We start from the raw sequence: 19,295 nt of genomic DNA, 5'->3' as shown, positions 1-19,295 counted from the left end.
ATTGCTGGGGCTTAGTGACCAGTCAATTATCCATTTGAAAGGGACTCGATTTAAAACCAAACCAGAGAAATCTTTTTGTAGTATCAGAGTATTACCTAAATCCACTTGTAGACCCAAGTGTGACCTAAAACCAAAAACTACTAGTTTTTGCTTTGTCTTCCAAATGTTTTGCTTATCCTTGTTTCATGTCTTGCTTCATGTGGGGAAGAGGATCTTCACTCTATCCACTGTCATATTAAATGAGAGTTTTCAGTGCAATGCATATTTTATACATTTGATCAAAGCTAATTAAAAACGGAGAGAAAACGTGGCAAGCTTGGCGTCAAAAGGAAGCTTTTGAAAATGGAAAAAGACTTGATAGCCAAAAGATGATGCAAAAATCCTGCAAGTTAAGAAAAAGTCAAAGCAGTAATTCAGCAGCAGGACAGCATGTAAACTCTAATTTCCTCCTCTTTGGGTATGTAGTTACATAGTTCATTTGATCTCCATTCAGATGATGTTTGCTGGAGCTGTCGTGCTTTCTGTGGCTTATTACACTATTTTGCTTCCAAAGCCGATAAGCTTATTTCTGTTGATTACTATTGTTTGCCCATAGGTGTAATTTCTATCCACTTTGTATTCAAGCATAAATGCTGCTTTTTTATTAGAGTGAAATAATTCTTATTGGTTAAAAACAATGCCTAGTTTACTGCAGCCATTAGGCTATTCTCTGTTTTCACTGTGATGCTCAACAGCGTAAAATATGCAGAATAATGAATAGGCCTAGTTGTCTTATTCCCGAGTAATTGTGCTGTTGAAGCTAATTGCTATATTCTTTGCTGAATGTTTACCATGTCCGACCATTACAGAAAAACCCATCCAACAGTAATCACCGCAAATAGGCTCTGCACCTTAATGCCACATTAGGGACAAGAGCAAGTTTCATTTATTTTTTTTCTTCCACTAGAGCAGAAAGTACTGTACCTTCCCGCCCCAGGAGTTTCATTACGCTCCTCTGATCCAATCACGTGATGTTAAGACAACTGCATGGATGTACCAGAGCGGAAGAAGTGAAGGAGACTCTTGTCTAGTCGAACCAGCTTGTTGTGTTTGCTCAGTCTGCAGTGTGGTTGTCTCACCTGCCGGCAGCAACAGAAAAAGCCAGAGAACGCTCGGATTCTTGCTGAGCTCTCTCACAGCAGCGCTGGACTCATCACAATGTGCACAGTCACACATGGTGCCATGCACAGTGTAGCATCCTCGAGGAGAGAAAGGCTCTATCACTGCTAGGGCTAGGAGTTCAGTTTTCTGTTTTGCTCAGTGTGTAAAGAATACTGACTCTGATGCTTTGTCACCAACACGTGACTGGTCAGATGAGGACAATAAGCAGGCAGTGTTATTGTGATGCTATTATAATTTAACAGTACTGTACAAGTTGGAGTGTCAATGCACTTATTGTTAGTAAGTATTGCATTCTCAATTACGTTCAAGGGAACCATATTTTCCAGCGACTGGCGACACGTGAATTGAAACAAAACTACTTGGTTAGGTTCAGGAAAAGATTATGATTTGGGTTAAAATAAGTATTTTAAAGGGTAACTTCCTTTTTTTTTAAACCTGGACCCTATTTTCCAATGTTTTTGTCTTAGTGTCCAATGGAAACAACAATATTTTAAGTATTAAGTGAGATTGCTGCAGTCGGCAGCGGCGAAACAAGCTACAATTTAAGTTATTGGGCAATTGCACACCGTTAATTTACATCCACCAAAGTGCTTGTTTTGCCACTGTCATGCTCAGATTATTGTTCTGAATGTCTGACAATATGGAAAGGGTCCCTTCAGAGGTCAACCGTTTTGTTAAAGAGTAAGATCCTTTTTGTTTAACATGAAACAGCCCCGGAATCGCTATCATCAAACCCACCATAATATTATCATCGTAAAATAAACATAATTCAAAATCGATAGAAACAAAATGAAACTATTAAAAGCTATCTAGGTTTGTCTTTCCACTGTTCCAACAATCACCACTCTATTTTGGTTAAAATAAACCCTTAATTAACCCATTTACAAGTGGGAATATGCTGGCTCAATACATGCTTAAAGTATTGTTTATTTAAATGGATTCTGGTGGGTTTTGGCGATAGAGATTTCTGAGCTGTTTCTGGTTAAACAAAGAGGATTTTTCTCTTTAAAAAAAGCTCTCTGTAGGGATCCTGTCCATAATTTTGTCAGACACTTAGAATGACAATCTAAGCCCGTCAGTGGCAAAAACAGCACTTTTAGTGGACAACATTGACAATATAAATTTGCCCTATAGGGTTACATTGCAGCCCGGTTCGCAGCTGACGGTTACAGCGTTCTTGCTCAATACTCAACAAAATTCAAAGATTTTTGTCCACATTAGTCATTTAGACACCAATGCATGGGGAGATAGGGTCCAAGTAAAAAAAAAAAAAAAATTTACCTTTGTTGGATGTAAGACAAGTACGTTAAGTAAACGTTGACGTTTGGTTTCAAATGGGACACGAACAGCTGTTTCCTGGGTGAAAGTCCTGTGTTAGTTGGGCCCGTTCATCCACCCCGACCTCCTCTGTACACGGCCTTCCGCCAACTTTGATTAGAAAGGTATTTGCGATACGTCGAAAGCACTATTTGCACAGGATCAAGTATCATCTGGGGACCTTGTGTGATTTAGAAATAACCCTCCGACACCTGAGTTTCGTGTGGCGCATTCGCACGGGATAAGCAAAGCTGGCCTTTACTTGAATTTACTGACATATCTGTACACCGAGAGTTGGCTACCCGGAGGCGAGCGGAGGACAGCCAGGGCGAGGCCGCCGCACCGCACTTGGGTCGAAGTTCTGTATCTTTTTAGGCCAGGCCCGGTGGAGGTTACCGGAGGCACCCACACAGCATCGCTGTCAGCCCTCGGACGAAGCCGCGGGGAGCGGGTCGACTCGGGGACGGAGGTCTCCGGTCAGGTCCAGATAAGGTTGGCCATGAAAGGCGGCGTCCGCAGCCCCCCCGCAATCCCATATACGTCTTCACGAGAGGGACAAAAAGGCACACAGGAAACAAAAACCTTGAAAAAATGATAAACGACCCGGCGAAATCCCAGACATGTCGATTCACACGGGGCTAATATTATCACAGGACCTCGGTGTTCGGCGAAATATGGTAGGTCATTTGTGCTGTAATTTTTACTCGACAAATTACAGACATGGCCTATTCGCACTGGATTAAGATCACAGACAACCTCCGTAATTATTAGAAATTACTAGAGGTCACCAGGTAATTCTAATCTTGTGCGTACAGGGCTAAAGACAAATATAATCCAGGACAAATTACGTTTCCCTCGAAAACGTATTTGATAGTGCAGTATTGTTGTATTCGTTATCATTTTTAGGAGACCGGGCTGAGTGTGCACACACGCGATTGTGTACATCAGTGCTTCATGAAAACAAATGAAGCAACTCAACCTCTTTCCAATTCCTTTAAGTTTTTATTGCACGTGTGTTTCTGCCACTTGCATCCTTGGACCAGTGGTTCCTAACCTTTTTTTCAAAAAGGGATTATTTTTTCACCCTTGTTTTATTGGATTAAATGATTGACAACAAATGGACAAGCGGAGGTAAAGTCAAGGTAATTTGGTGCAGCAGAAATCATTTCTTTCTGCTTTACTATTCTTTTAATCATCTTTTGACCTCCAGCTTTGTCTTGCGCCCCTCGTTAGGGTCCCGACCCCCCAGGTTGGGAACCACACTGCCTTAGACAAACCTTCTGCCACACAGCAAGTTGTGAATTTGACATTTTGGTCACACTTTGAAATACAGAAAAAAAACATTGAAGTTTGCATGAGCAGTAATGAACATGACAAGACAACTCGAGCGTCATTAACAGTTGATCTTGCAGAAGTCAGTGCAGCAATGACAGCTTAGCACCAAAATGAAATAAATGAGCGGAGAACGTAGACCTCGGTGTTTAAGCCCAGCTGTGAAGAAAGTGCAAAGGGACAGAATAAAGGCTGGGGAGCTGGTCTGAATAAATGAATGTGGACATGACTTGGGAGAAACTTGTTTAGCTTGAGAGTTTAAGCCAGTCAACTGTGAGAGAGATCTATGTGTGCGTTTTGTTTTGCAGTCTGAATACATCTGCATCTGAGATTCTCTACGGCGGCGTGTCGAGCAATCAGTCATTAGCTGAGCGCGGCTTTGATTTAGCTTCGGAAAATATTAACATCCTCTCAGACAAACTTCCGCAAGTCACGGAGCTCTTCTACCGCTTCACTTTAGGAGAAATAAAGACTCCATTTCATGAAGGCAATTAAGAGCCGTGCAGAAATGTGATGCGGCGCTTTCTAAGCTCTGTGTGCCATGGATGCTTTAGTCCATAACTCATTTATATCTGACTGCTTCTGTCCTCATAGATGCCTGCACTTTTTTCTTGCATTTTACAGTATTCCTTTCCCCCTCCATGCTTCCCCTCCTCTCTCTCATTCAGTCTCCCTCTCTCTATCCTCCTCTGTCACATGTCCCCTTCTCCTCTCCGTCATTATCCTCTCCATCTCTCACTATCCCCCCTCTCTCTCCATCTGTCCCTTCTTATGATATAAAACATAAATCCATTATTCATTCATTCAAACATATCTATCATCGCCGCGTGCTTCACCGTGCCCCTTATCTGCGGAGCTTTTTCTTATTGTGCTTCAGTTATTCACGACTCGGTCGTACGGTCCCGTCTGAAAACACCACACAACACTGGGGAGTGTTTTGGGTTTTTTTTAGCGGTGCATGCACTGACAAGAGTGGTTCGTGAGGCAGTAAAAATCCCTTTAGGGGATTCTCCTGTCATAACAATAGCAGTGGCAGCTTAAAATAACAGTTGTTTGTGTGGAAGGTTTATATTAAGCAATAAAACATGGGAGCTCGCCAATGCACAGCACATAAATACTGAATAATTTGTGTGGCAAGGAGCAGGTGATGCTCCGAGGAGGGTGTGGGGGTCATGTTATCGACTGTGTCTTGTATATCTTTTTCATGGCCTGCATACATCTGTATTGTTAGAGATTCATTTCTGACGTGGGGAGAATAAAACAAGCAAGACTAATAAAGGAAACTTTTTCTTATTAGACGCATGAGGAAGAAGTATTCAGATCCTTTACTTACGTAAGTAAAAGAACTAATGCCACACTGTAAAATGTACAAGTATAAGTCCTGCATTGACAGTGTTACTTATGTAAAAGTATGTAAGTATCATCAGGAAAAAGTACTCATTGCGTAAATATCCTCACATTTTACAAACTGGAAACGATCAAAACAGCTCTGTGTTTGATCGTCTAATCGTCTCAGCTGGACTTGTAGGCCGTTATTTTGTTGGGTAGTTTAATTTATAATAAAACATTGTATTTTATAAACTGCATGTGTTTTGTGTGCAGAAATCTACTAACTAAAGCTGTCACATGAATGTAGTGGAGTTAAAAGTGCAATATTTCTCTCTGAAATGTAGCAGAGTAGAAGTAGAAAGTGGCATGAAAAGAAAAGACTCCAGTAAAGTACAAGTACCTCAAGTTTGTAGTTAAGGACAGTACTTGAGTAAATGTACTTAGTTACATTCTACCACTGATTAGAAGCCACCCAAAACATCGGTATAGGATCCTGACTGAGGGACTGTTCTTAGCCGAGCACGTCCTCTTTGTTTCCATGGAATTCTTGGCTGTAGGTCAGCGGTTGTCAGACAGAAAGTTTCCAGGTGAAAAAACAATCTGTCTTTCCTCTCCGAGCTCCAAAAGAAAAAAAACATCTGGTAGGTTTTTATAGCGGCGAAGTGCTCCATCCACTGTCCACTTCCTCATTCCCCAACATCAAACAGCGCTGCTTATGCTCTGTAATTAATCCGTTTGCCAGAAAGGTTCTTCAAATGGAATTGAAGATCACAACTGGCCATATCCGACATAATACAAGCAGGCGGGAGGGGGGGTTCTGAGCCACAATAACACGTGTCCCTTTGTCTCTTGCAGAATGCTGGAGGATGACCTGAAGATCAGCAGCGATGAGGAAGAGGCCGAACAGCAGGTAGGCTCCGTACATTCATTTATCTGTGCAAATCATCCTTCGCTCCATCTTCTCCTCCATGTGTCCTCCAATCATTCATGCATTCCCATCCATTAAATGAAGTCCATCTTTACCTCCGCCAAGGAGGACATGTTTTAAGTTTGGTTTGTTGGTTTGTTTGTCAGCAGAATTACGGACAAACTGCTGGCCCGATTTGCATAAAACTTGGTAGAAGGGTGAAGCGTGTGCCAAGGCAGAACCCATTTAATTTCAGATACACAAATTATTTTTCATTTTTGTTAGCCCAGGAGCACTCCAAGCTGTTGATAAGCTGACAGATATGCGTTTCCTGTGCAAGCCTCACCTAAACCGTGGGCAGAACACCAGCATTCTGCTGCAACTTAATGGGTTAACAGGTAAATATGTAAAAATGAATAGTAATAACCAAGGTGCTATTTGTGAAAAAAGCAGAGATGGGGGGGTTTGATCATGCACAAAAAAACAAAATGTGCAAGAATTAAATCCCCCTTGCAATACCGTGGATATAGTGCCAGGCATGCCAAACACTTAAATATGCACTTCAATATTCAATGGAAAACACAGCGTGTTCAAGCCGGAGAGTGGAGTTCACTTTGCGGCAAAAACAAAAAACTTTCATCAAGGAAACGCTTGTTCGTTCCTCGGGAGTGTTTTAATCCAAACCACGATCTTTTTCCTAAACTTAACGAGTCGTTTTGGTGCCCAAACAACTGTCATCGCCGCATGACGCTCACTTTTTCTGGCTAAACTCCACTACATGTCCCCTGAAAGGACCGTCATCTGGCGGTGCCGGCTCACAGTCACCTATTGGCGTTTATACACCTGCTGCTGGTAGCCGGCGTCCCGGAGCTCTGTAGTGGCTAAATACAACCAACAACTGCTGCTCAGATTTTATCGTTCTATCGCACTATAGACTGTTTAAAATACTTCTATTTTAGGTATATAATACACCGAACAAAATTATAAATGCTACACTTTTGTTTTTGCCCCCATTTTTCATGAGCTGAACTCAAATATCTAAGACTTTTTCTATGTGCACAAAAGGCCTATTTCTCTCAAATATTGTTCACAAATCTGTCTAAATCTGTGTTAGTGAGCACTTCTCCTTGCCGAGATAATCCATCCACCTCACAGGTGTGGCATATCAAGATGCTGATTAGACAGCATTATTATTGCACAGGTGTGCCTTAGGCTGGCCACAATAAAAGGCCACTCTAAAATGTGCAGTTTTACTGTAGGGGGGGGGGGGGTTGTCCGAAAACCAGTCAGTATTAAATGTAATTCAATAGCTTTTTTTTATTAGTTGATTGTAATTAAACATGCTTAAAATATTATTATTATTATTATTATAATTATTTCTGTGGCACACTTCACGCTCTATAATTTGGGGGCTAAAGCACACCAATAGTGATAATTTAAGATATTTCAAAGATTTTAAAGGCCATACCTACCTCATTGTTGGTCTAACACTGACATACTGGAGAGATCATTGATTAGGTTAACATGCACATAATATTACGCTTTTTGCCATTATTCCAAAAATGACGATATTCTGACTAAGCTGTTACATGGCTAATGAAAGTGAATATTCCACTAATATTCCCGTTTATATGCAGCTGTGCAAAATAAGATTTTTTTCAAAGTTTTCCAGCAGTGGCGGACTTGTTGGACTGTGTGAACAAAGCATCCCTCTTTTATTCCTTCAACCAGCTTCTTGAAAAGGTCAATGTAGCGATGTGTGTGCATATCCAAAAACCTGTTGATATCCAGGTCTTTGATCATGTTTAAAAGTTGCTGTGTTTCTCCTTCTTATCGGGTCTGCAGCCTTGCAAACTGTTGGCTGGTTGGTTTGTGTACAGCAACTAAAGCAACACACAGAGCTGACCATAAGCCGTAAACAGGCAAGAGGCCGGTAAAAACCCAAATTGAGACGCATATTCCAAATGCGCTGTATATATGTCCAAAGAATGCCTCTAAAACTTCAATAATACCAGAATATCCTACGTCTTAATTGGAAAATGTTCGGAAAAAGGTCTTATTCGGAATATCCAACCAGAATATGCTGTTTACATGACCTGTATCAAATTCGGAATATTGTCATATTTGTAATAATAGTGGAATATTGGTGTACATGTAAACATACTCACTGAGGGGCGGCCCTCATTTACAATGACATTGAGTCAATTACAAAGACCAAACACAAAACAAAACACAGAAAAGAAAAGAAGCGACACCATCATAAGAGCAATAGAAAGCAACCAAAACTTTCTGAATTGGAAAAACAATTTCATAAATAAATTAGCATAATTAGGATGTAAAAAAAAGCACAATTGTGTAAAGCAATTACAAGTAGAAGTTTGGAGGTTTAAAACCGGATTTCTAAAATGTCCAAAAGGCACGAATGAGTTGATTTTAAGGAAGTGATATATTAGGCATATTAGAGATATTAGGCATGTTGTTATTATTATCCAAAAGGGGTGTTTCCCCACGTTTAGTTCAGTGTCCAATGGCTGAAGAAGTCGGGTTTGTCACTTTGGCACTTTGCAAATGGGGGATGCAGTTGCCTTCTCTTCTTGCTTTTCGTTATGGAAATTGGCATGGTGGCCCTCTCTCCCCTAATCACTCTCATCATGCACTAATGATGCCAGAGATGAGTTCAAAGCAGCTACCCTCCCTGACGGTGCAGACTAATATTAGCGCTCATCAAAGACTCCACGAGATATTTTCTGTTCATGAAAAGATAGCGGTTCCTCTCATCCCCCTTTTAACTGTCCTTCTGATTGTATAATTACAATGATGGTAGATATTATAATTATAAATGATGGCCGGTCATTTATAGTGGTTTTAGTTATTATGATTATGCTGAAAGTTGATCTGTTCATTACAGATAGTTACAGTGCATTCGGGAACTGTAGCAAGTGGCTTCCTCAATCATAGGGGCTACATGTGATTACTCTTAGTATAAGGATGAATAGACAGGATGAAATATGATGCAATTAATTCTTATTCTGTCGTTCCGTCTTCCTCTCACTTTTCTGTCTGAAGTGCATCACAATGCTGTAATCCTTCTTTAAACACAGTGAAATGAAAATCAAAATCCTTCGGTTACACTTTACTTGAAGGTATCTACATATGAGTGACATGACACTGTCATGAACGTGTCATGAACATTATAAACAAGTCATAAACGTTTATGGCATAACGCTTCTTTTAGTAAGTGTCATTCGGTTTTTGTCATGACTGGTTATGGTTAGGGTTCATGTGTCATGACTGTGTCATGACAGTGTCATGTGTTCATGACAGTGTCATTTCACTCTGATACCTTGTAGATACCTTCAAGTAAAGTGTTACCAATCCCTCTCTCTCTTATGGTGACTCATCCTAAACTTGGGGGTCGTATACATAAATGTATCCAATCAAATGTGATTTGTATCATCTTATAAAACTGCACCTGATGGGTAGCTTGTGGGTTGTAGTCCCTAGCAGAGCAATATCATACTGCAGTAGGAGGGGTGTGTTTGGATTGAGGTCTACTTCTTTCAGTTCTTCGTCTTCGTCTTCTGCCTTCTGATCTTGCGACTTGGGTGGAGGTCCTCTACAGCTATGTCCACTAAGCCACAAACAAAGCGGTCCAATCAAATCTGATGGATTCATTCTAATCCCCATATGTACTATATATGTATGTACCCACATATTCCGTTTTACTCAGAAATGTGTCACGTTCCAAAAGATGAGACGCTCTATTTCCGCTTCACTGTGACTTTGTGAAAACAAACTAACCGCTGTTTAACTGCTCGGATGTGGGAACGTGGTGACATCACTAAAAATAAGTACAACCGAGGCCATAAACATGAGCAGTTGGATAATTGGAGAGGTTGTAAACAAAACAACAACGGCAAACTGTAAAACTGTCACCCAAACTGTCTGTTATGAACATCCATCCCAGTTTACAGACCAACTTTCTGGTTCAACTTTGACCTACCTTAAGTGATGGTCAAATTAAGCTTTATGAAGCTGCGTGGACCATTTTCTTTGTTGTCTGAGTCCACTAGATGGCGCTCTTCGTTTAAAGAAAAAGGCTCAAGCGATGGCAATTTAGTGTGCTTTCAACCCTTTGTTGAACTCCATCAAATGGGCTCAGGAAATAAAAATAAAAAATGGTTCACAAAGCTTCATGAAGCTTCATTTGGCCATCATTACCTCCCATACTAACCATAGTTATGCACCCTCATGGCTTTCCTGTGTAATGAGGGATCGTTACTGATTTCAGGTGTACTTATTTTTGATTTTACCTTCAAATGAAGTTGTAGCTACTTTGGCTAAACTCTCGGGTTGTTTAAGACCTGCCTAAGTGTCAAGTTGGACTTAAAGTTTTAAGCTAGATTTAAACTGGCCTGGAGATCCAATCACAGCCATCCTACTATGATATCACTCTACCAGCTACTTCAACCCACAAGCTAACAGCCAAGTGGGTTTTTATGATGTTGATGGGGTTAGCTAGTTGCAGCAATTTACATTTGATTGAATACATTTATCTCATGTTCAAGATGAGTCATCAAAATATTTTAATGCGTTGCAGGAAGAAAATAGAGAGAAAAGAGAGAATTTTTTTTTTTTTACTTGTCTTGACTTGACTTTTGACTTGTCATAGTAGGAAAAGCACACGTAACGTGGCTTGGCCGCGTCATACCTCCCCAGCTTCACCCTCCCGTCAAAAATCGCCAATGTCCGGTTGCAAAAAACCAAGATGCCGACGCCCGTATCGCCAAATTCTAGGCTTCAAAACGGAAGTTCACAAACCAGTGGGTGAAGCCACAGATGCTACGTCCACTATTTTAAATTCTATGGAGCCAGGGCCTCCCCAACCCGTTCTCACTCCGAACTCGTAAAATACGGACGTTTGGACGGTGTCAGTCAGCGTCTGAAGCAACGAAAAAAATCACCCTTCAGCGTGTTTGTAGAACGTACCAGGGAGAGCAGCAGCTACACGGGGTTTGAAGATGACGTAGCACTAAGAGCGACTACGGTAGCGAGTAGTATGAAAGGCCGAAAATCCGCATAGGGAGGTTGGTTGGGGGGGTGGATAGGTCAAACAACAACAACAACAACAAATGGAAACGTAAGCCCACCCACGACTTTTTCCTTAACCTAACTGCGTCAAAAGTGACGCCAATAGTCCCGACCAAGCACGTTTAAATATGACGCCAAAGGGCTAGATGTGAGTCCCGAGAACTTCAAATAGTGACGCCAAGAGTCCCAACCCAGGGCGTCAGAAAGTGACGCCAAGAGTTCTGACTAGGGATGTCCCGATCAGGTTTTTTTGCCCTTGAGTCCGAGTCTGAGTCATTTGATTTTGAGTATCTACCGATACCGAGTCCCGATCCGATACTTCTATAATAATTCAACTTTATAATACCTCCAGACCGCAGACATACTCGGGCTTTCCGCTTCAAGCTGCTTCCGTGTTCTACTTTGCCGGCATTTAACCAATAGCGTCTCTGCAACAAAGTGATGTCATGCTGCACGCGTTGCTGTTTCTGTCTGGAGTCAAAAGGGTCTAACTCTGTGCCACCGCATAACTATAGATGTGTTAAAAAATAATGAGAATATATATACATATATATCCGAGTCCTGATCGAGAGGTAACGTCCGATTCCGATCGAGTCTGAAACCACATGATCGGGCCCAATTTCCGATCACGTGATCGAATCTGGACATCCCTAGTTCTGACCGAGCGCGTCTAAATATGACGCTGAAGGAGACTTTTTGCGTCAATAACAAACTCCAAAGGCACCTGACCGAGCGTCGCTTTGTGATGCGATGGGAGTGAGAATGGGTTGCGCATTCACCCTCTGTATATTTATCTTGTCGTCAATCTCTTTCTCTTTGGATGACAGGCACAGGGAGTGATCAACATAAACAGAGACGAAAGTGAGAAAGAAAGAAAAGGGGAACGGGAATAAGTTAGTGGGACAGAGAGGGAGAGAGAAAGCCGAGGCAGACGAGACGGACTGATAACAGTGCAGAAGGGAAGCGAAGATAAAGAAGAGGGAAGGAGCAAGAGACAAAGAGAAAGAATGAGAGCAATGGCGCGAGAGAGAGAAAAAGAGGCTGAGATTCAGTGGCATTTTTCTGTGCATGCTGTTAACAGGCTTATAGCAAATGAGTGCATGGTGTATTATCAGGCTTTTATAGCCCGAAGTAAAACGCAACACACACACACACACACACACACACACACACACACTCTTAATCAAATACACAAATGCACGCATACAAGCACATACAGTGTACACGTCGACTTATATTCACCAGCATTTACGCCAACCAATACAACTATAAACACATGCTGACAGTCTCCCCCCCACACACACACACACACGCATGCACGCACTCACGCACGCACACACACACACACACACACACACACACACACACACACACACACACACACACACACACACACACTGTCATTAGTATGCTGTAGCACAGCACTGTGAGGGCAGCAGAGGAGTATGATGAATATGTTTTTGGCACAGAGCGAAGAGACGGAGTAGAGGAGGAAATTGAAAGAGCAGAGAACGGAGGGATGGAAGAGAGAGGGAAAAGAGGACAGAAAAAGAGGGATAGTAGGAAAGAGAGAGATGTTCCTAATGACTTTAGAAAACTGACAGAAAAACAGCAACCTAATTACTGCTGCAGGACTGTCCTTTGTCTCTAGCTCTCTGCATTTCTCTCTTTTCTCTCTGCGAGCTTGTGATGACAGATCACCTTGGTCAGAGCAAAGTCAAGCTTAAAAGCTCTATCTTTAAATAAAATACAGTTCCAGCTGGTGGAAATACCCAGCACAGTCAGCTAGCTGCAAAGTATTTTGACAGATTTTTTTGAGCTGTTGTACAGTATAGACCCTATCTTGCACCTGGCGCAGCGCAAAGCCCGATGCAAGTGTCTTTGCTATTTTAAGATCGATGCAGTTGTCAGTTTCCCGCCCGGCGCCCACGTCGTTTAAATAGCAAATGCACCTGCGCCCATTGGGCGTGCTGGTCTTACAGGGAGGTGTGTTCAGGTGCATTCTGGGCGTATTGCTATTTTGAGGCAGCGGGAAGTGATCGCGCCATTGACCAACAAAAACCTGGTCTAAAGTCAATAACGCAGGATTTCATTGTTATTTTAACAGCAAATTAGTAAAATGCGCCTAGCTGTATGCATAGCACGCACACTATGCTTGTTCCACACATACAGGGAAGTGCAGAAGCACACAAAAATGCAAAAGATTACAAAAAAACATATTGCGGTGCAAATCCGCCATCATAATAGCAATGTACCAAGGTCCAAACACGCCTGGCTTTTAAAGGGAATGGGAGATGACCCTCTGATTGGTTTATTGCATGTTACGCCCAAAACCTATGAATTAATGAAGACACTAAGTACAACCCTTTTGAACCATGCGCCCGGCGAACGGACCCTTTTTTACGCCGTCAAACTAGCAAAAGTGGATTTGGACACACCCTAAACGCACCTGCGCCAGGCGCTTCACGCCGTGCGCTTAGATCGTTAAAATAGGGCCCTATATGCGCTGTTGACAATATATGACATAATACATCAAACTTGTCACAGCAGATTAGTTTTAGCTGTGTACTGTAGCTGTAAGACTAATGTATGGGTTAAAGAAATAAACATAATAGCGTGCAGGGTTTGCCCAGGAAACTGGTTACCGGAGGTGGTAAGTGCTGCACGCACCCAACCACATCTATTATTAATAATAACTTTATTTGTATAGCTCTCACTAGTTACAAAGTGCTGTACAATAAAAACAAAAAAAACAAGATCCATAATTAAAATATAAATGAAATAAAATACTCAAAATTCGACAACAAATAATACAACAATATTAGCAATAAATATAACAGTTATGAGTTATCTTTAGAAGAGATTTAAAAGAGGCCACTGAGTTTGGCTGCCTGAGATCTCCAGGCTGAGGGGCCCAAACAGCAAAGGCCCGGTCACCTTTAGTGACAAGACGAAAATTTTGGAACTATTAGTCCCGCCGGAAGGATCTCAGGCATTGGGTCGGCTCGTAAGGAGTTAGCAAATCACAGATATAGGCAGGAGCCGGGCCGTTCAGGGCTTTAAGAACAAGTAGTAAAATCTTAGGGCGCTTTCACACCTATAGTTCGGTGGACTTGGTGCGATTCGTGAGGGGAGGTTGCAAAATTATTAGATTTATCATTTGGTTCAGACCAAACATACAAACTTTGAGTCGATATTCATGAAATTTAATCAAATTTTACTGTTTCCATAAGCCATTTTTCATTCAATATCACTTAATTTGCATTCAAACGTGTGGATGGAAACATAGCAAATTGCACTGATCAAATGTTGGAGGCTCTAATGCACCTGGAAACAGAATTGAAGAAAAATTGCTAGCTTTTAAACAGAGATGTAAACAATGCAGGACCGACAGAAAAAAGAAAATCAGATTTCTTGAGCACAGCGTTTTATGACCTATGTTTACATACACACACTGAATGTAAACATGTGGGATCTGCATCTGCTGAAAATGGTCCTTAAGTAGGCAAGTATGACTTTTCACCACTTCAATGGCAACTTACCACTAGGCATATAAAGCGTATAGTTATCGCGTGCCTCAAATCACAGTCTGGGTTGATTTAAATGTGCATGTGCAAAATCTGAAAAAGCGAAGCATGTGTGGATGCTTGTAGAGAACACATGGACACCAAGACGAGTGTCAAAACACTGTGTGAAGTTAACAACAACAACTTTAATTAATGAAACTGAGCCTGCGTTTTTGGAATAATGTTTTTATTCGATTTATTTTTTTGCTGTGGTTTTTGCTTTATTTTCTGTATAATCACCGGCATCTGCTAACTAGGTTCTATGACACAGTAAAGACTATGTCTTGGATGGGGGTGGGGCAGGGGAGGGGGTTTGATCATGCACAACAAAACAAAACATGCAAGAATTAAATCCCCCTTTCAATACCGTGGATATAGAGCCACTCGGCCAGGCATGCCAAAACACTTACTTATGAACTTCAATATTCAATGGAAAATAATCTCAAAATGAAATAGCACAACGTTGTGTCAACATAAAATACAGTGCTTCCAAAACAGCCGGTTCCCTTAAGTAGTACTCCCGGGACACGAACACGCGTTTCCTGGGTAAAAGTCTTGTTATCCCTGGGGCACGAACAACAGCGTAACTTTGGGTTCAACGTGTTCAACGTGAGAGGGTTAAGATCTCCACTTTTGAGCAAAATTGAAATTTTGTGCGTCACACTCTTCATTTTCTGCATTCTGGTGGATTTCTCTGCAACAATTGATGGTGCAAACGTCCCTATTTATATAAAGGAAGTTATAATAGTTTTTTTTGGGGGGGGGGTTGCATTGGCTAGTTTTGATTATTGTGTGTGTGTGTGTGTGTGTGTGTGTGTGTGTGTGTGTGTGTGTGGGGTTGTATCCCCCCCATCCCACCCCTATGGGCACGAACTCCGCTCCCCCTCTTGAAAGCGCTGTGTTTTATGACCCACCACAGAGCTCTTATACCGCTGCAGTTAATGTAGTGCATGCAGCAATAAGTACGTGCACTACATACGGATTGCAGTGCATTGCTTTTCGTTGCTATATCTGTAAATGGTACATGAGAACAGCCTGATTACATACACCGTCACAATAGGTCAAACAGAGAATCTGTGTGTGTGTTTATATGGTGTGTGTGTGTGTGTGTGTGTGTGTGTGTGTGTGTGTGTGTTTTTATGTTTGCCCCAAAGAGTAGCACTTTAAATTCCGTTGTATGTTCTTACAATGACAATAGCAGACAAAGTCAATTCGGATTCTGACTTAAGTCTGTCCTCTGCACTTGCTTATTGATGCACTATTATTTTAACTGCTGCCCATTTTGTTAACTGTGTTTTATTTAATATCAGTTTTAGATTATATTTATTATTTTATTGCAGCTAAGACACTTGCTATTTATTGCGTACGCTGCTGAGTCGGAGTACTAAATTTCGTTCCTGCGTGTTTTTAACCCTGGTGTTGTCTTCCCGTCGACCGGGGCAAAAATTGAAAATGAACTTTTTTTTTTTGCTTTTTCTAACGTTTTGTCGCTTTTATTTGATGCTTTTGGCGCTTTTTTAAAATGTTTTTGTCCCTCTTTTCAACGCTTTTTTTAAATTCATGGTCAATAAACATAATTTATGTGACATTATACCTAATTTTTGAGTAAAAAAAAAAAAGCAGAAATGACAAATTATTTTGACTAATAGTTAAGATCAGAGGATGTTGACTGAATCACAGACTGGTTTATGTCAAAGTTTAGTCAGAATATTCTTTTAAAACCATTTGAACACTTTTTTCCAAATGCTATGAAATTGAATAAAAACAAATAATAATTAATTAATAATAATAAAAACACCCAAAATTCTATGAAAGTAATCATTAATTGTTCCTGCAAAGAATGTTGTTTGGGTTCCATATAATGTTAGAATACTTTACATTATCAAATAATAGACAGGGACCACTGACGATATATTAAAGTTCATTTTACTTGAGAACCCAACAAGGAGGCAGTTTCCGCACTACAGAATAGTACAGACAACGACCTAATGAAAAGCTCTCTACAGCTGCTTTCTGGTCTGAGAGGGCATGTATGCCCCCAGGAACACACCGTGCTCAGACAAGGACAAAACAGTGGCTCCCATGTTATCTTGTGAGTTCAAGTATAATGTTATTCTATGCAAACAGTTTAATAATAACAAGAGGGAAAGTATGTATCATAATTTCCCTAACAAATGTACATCCATGCATCCATGTTATTTTGGGGCAATTTAGTTTAGTAAGGAACCCATATTTCTGATAGATAAAAAAAACTTTGAAAATGGGTCAACTTTGACCCGAGGACAACACAAGGGTTAACATGCCTGAATGACAATAAACTATCTAAAAAACAGAGTACAGTCTACTGTAGAATTTCAGCAGAATGTATTCAGCAACGACGCAAAAGCGCGGAGGCTACTGTACTAATCCACCTTGCCACAGAGATAACTTGCTACAGATGGTCAGCACAGACTACAGCAAACAAGAGTGTGTGTGTGTGTGTGTGTGTGTGTTTGTGTGAGGTATAGGAAGGCATCGACCAGTAAGTTCACTCAGTAAATGGAAGGGGTGAAAGTGACAAGGGCTTAATAAATAGAGATATCTCATCTTGGTTGACATTTGTCTGTTGCCTGCTGTGCACGGTTGCGTGTCATACTAACTAGTCAAGGATGAGTGATTATATTATTTTGCACTAAAATATTAAAGAGACGCACACGATTCTAAAGGCTAACATTATTTCTGTGCACAGTCGGATGTCAATGGGAATATAAAAAGTCTTGAGTGGACCAGCTGTGTTAAATCCAGCCGGCAGCCGATGGAAAGATGCTAAAATTTGGGATTTAGAGTCTCTTTGTTTTGCACTAGTAAAAATCCATAGCTGCTATATTTTCAGCAGTGCAACCTCGGCGCAAGAGTTGCGTCAGAAATTCAGGATTTTGAACCCGGTGTTCAGGTGTTAAAAAAAAAAATGCTTTATAAAGTGTGTCACGCAAAGTAAAGTGACACCGCATAGACAAGCGGAGAATTCATTGTTCAGCTACAGTTGAAGATGGTGCGGGGGTGTTTAAAGCCTTGTTAAAACGGCATCGCCAGGCCTGATGTGAAATGCAGGGATATCTTGCACCCACATGAGAAACAAGGGAGCAGAGGATATGGAGATTTGAGAAATAAAAATAAATCATATACAGAGTGCTTTAAGGTTTAAGGTTGTAAAGCTTCAAGGCTTGAATTGTGTTGCTCTCGGTAAAAAAACAAGCTTGCCCTCTTTGTCAGGAACAAGCCGCGTTGTAACTGAGGAGATTGAGTGAATAAATACGGGTTGGATTGTTCTTTATTTACATCCAAGTAAAGCCACCAGCTAGCTAAATATATTCACTCATAGATCCTCTCCATGAGCCCTGCAAGTCTCTCAAAGCCAAAGATCTGAGGAGGTTTGTTGTCCTAGCCTGCAGCTATACGCATCGATCTATCAGAAACATCAGTGGTGCAGTTAATCAACTTATTCTTAGAGAGAGACGGAGAGAAAAAAACAAGCCAGAGGCGAGAAAAGTTCCTGTTTTTTTTTTTGAGCACTTCATTTAAATTGTTTGGTTTCGGTGCTTGAAGGGGATTTATTGGCTGATATTTGCAGAAATTGAGTTGATTGTTTTTTGTTTTGTTATTGTAATTTACGTAGTCATGTACAAAATTGACTCTGAGTCGACGGAGGGAGAAAAAGAGGATGAGAGGGGAGAAGTGATGGGGAGGAAAGGCCTCACTGGCAAACCTAATCGCGCCCGTTCTTTTACTGAAAGGAGAGGAAGTATGAATGGATATAAAAGAGTGAACGGAGGCTAGGGTGAAGAGAGAGGGCAGGGAGGAAACAAGGGAAGGAGGGAAGAACGGGGGGAAAAAATAGAGAAAAGAGTTTTTTTCTGTCATTTTAATGACGAGAAAAAAACTCTTCTCCCTTAAGAGGAATTAAGAGCAAGAGAGCAGATTGAGGGTCAGAAGAGTGGACGTTTAAGTGGGTGAAAGGGAAAAGCTGGATAGTGTTTTCAAGATGAATCGGTTAGTACAGTCTGTGATTTTTTTTCTGTTTTTTGCTGCTACAAACCTCCTGTTGTGTGTGTGTGTTTGTAGCGACTTAATGAATTGAATTAAACTATGAAAGGTCCAACAAAAACAGATGTTTGTTCCATCATTCACCTCCACTGTCAGTCATGAATTTACACTTAACATGACCTGACAAGACGCACCCCCACTGACATCCATCATCATGTTGGTCATTCATGCACTTGTGTCACAAACAAACATGTTCATGTTAAACAAAAAGGATCTTACTCTTTAACAAAAAGGTCTATCTCTGTAGGGATCCCTTCTATAATGTAGGCAGACACTTATAATAATAATCTGAGCCTGTCAGTGGCGAAACAAGCACTTTTAGTGGACAGAAACTGAAGGTGCGCAATTGCCCAATAACGTTACATTTTAGCTCGTTTTCCCCGCTGCCGGCTGCAGCGATCTCGCTTAATACTGGCCCAATTTTAAAGATGGTTGTTCCCCTCAGTCACTTAGACACAAAAACATAGGAAAATAGGGTCCAGGTTGAAAAAAAAAAAAAAAGTTACCCT

At 41.1% G+C, this 19,295-nt stretch overlaps 1 protein-coding gene and 1 long non-coding RNA gene across 3 annotated transcripts in view; one reads left to right on the top strand and one right to left on the bottom strand.

Annotated features, from left to right (window-relative positions):
• The window catches only part of aff2 (AF4/FMR2 family, member 2), a 237,628-nt gene that overhangs the window by 138,899 nt on the left and 79,434 nt on the right, over window positions 1-19,295 (top strand). For both annotated transcript variants that reach the window (XM_036005808.1, XM_031280093.2), the window contains exon 9: window positions 5,995-6,049. In XM_036005808.1, coding sequence (XP_035861701.1) covers window positions 5,995-6,049 — 55 coding nt within the window. The remainder of the gene's footprint in view (window positions 1-5,994; window positions 6,050-19,295) is intronic.
• Window positions 1,661-18,266, bottom strand: LOC116036546. Its single transcript, XR_004101642.2, has 3 exons — window positions 18,256-18,266; window positions 2,558-2,563; window positions 1,661-1,883 (listed from the first exon to the last, which is right to left on the bottom strand). It is a non-coding gene; the product is annotated as an uncharacterized LOC116036546 (long non-coding RNA).

Source organism: Sander lucioperca, chromosome 1, assembly GCF_008315115.2.
Source record: "Sander lucioperca isolate FBNREF2018 chromosome 1, SLUC_FBN_1.2, whole genome shotgun sequence".
NCBI lineage: Eukaryota > Metazoa > Chordata > Actinopteri > Perciformes > Percidae > Sander > Sander lucioperca.
This window is presented reverse-complemented; position numbering and strand designations above follow the sequence as displayed.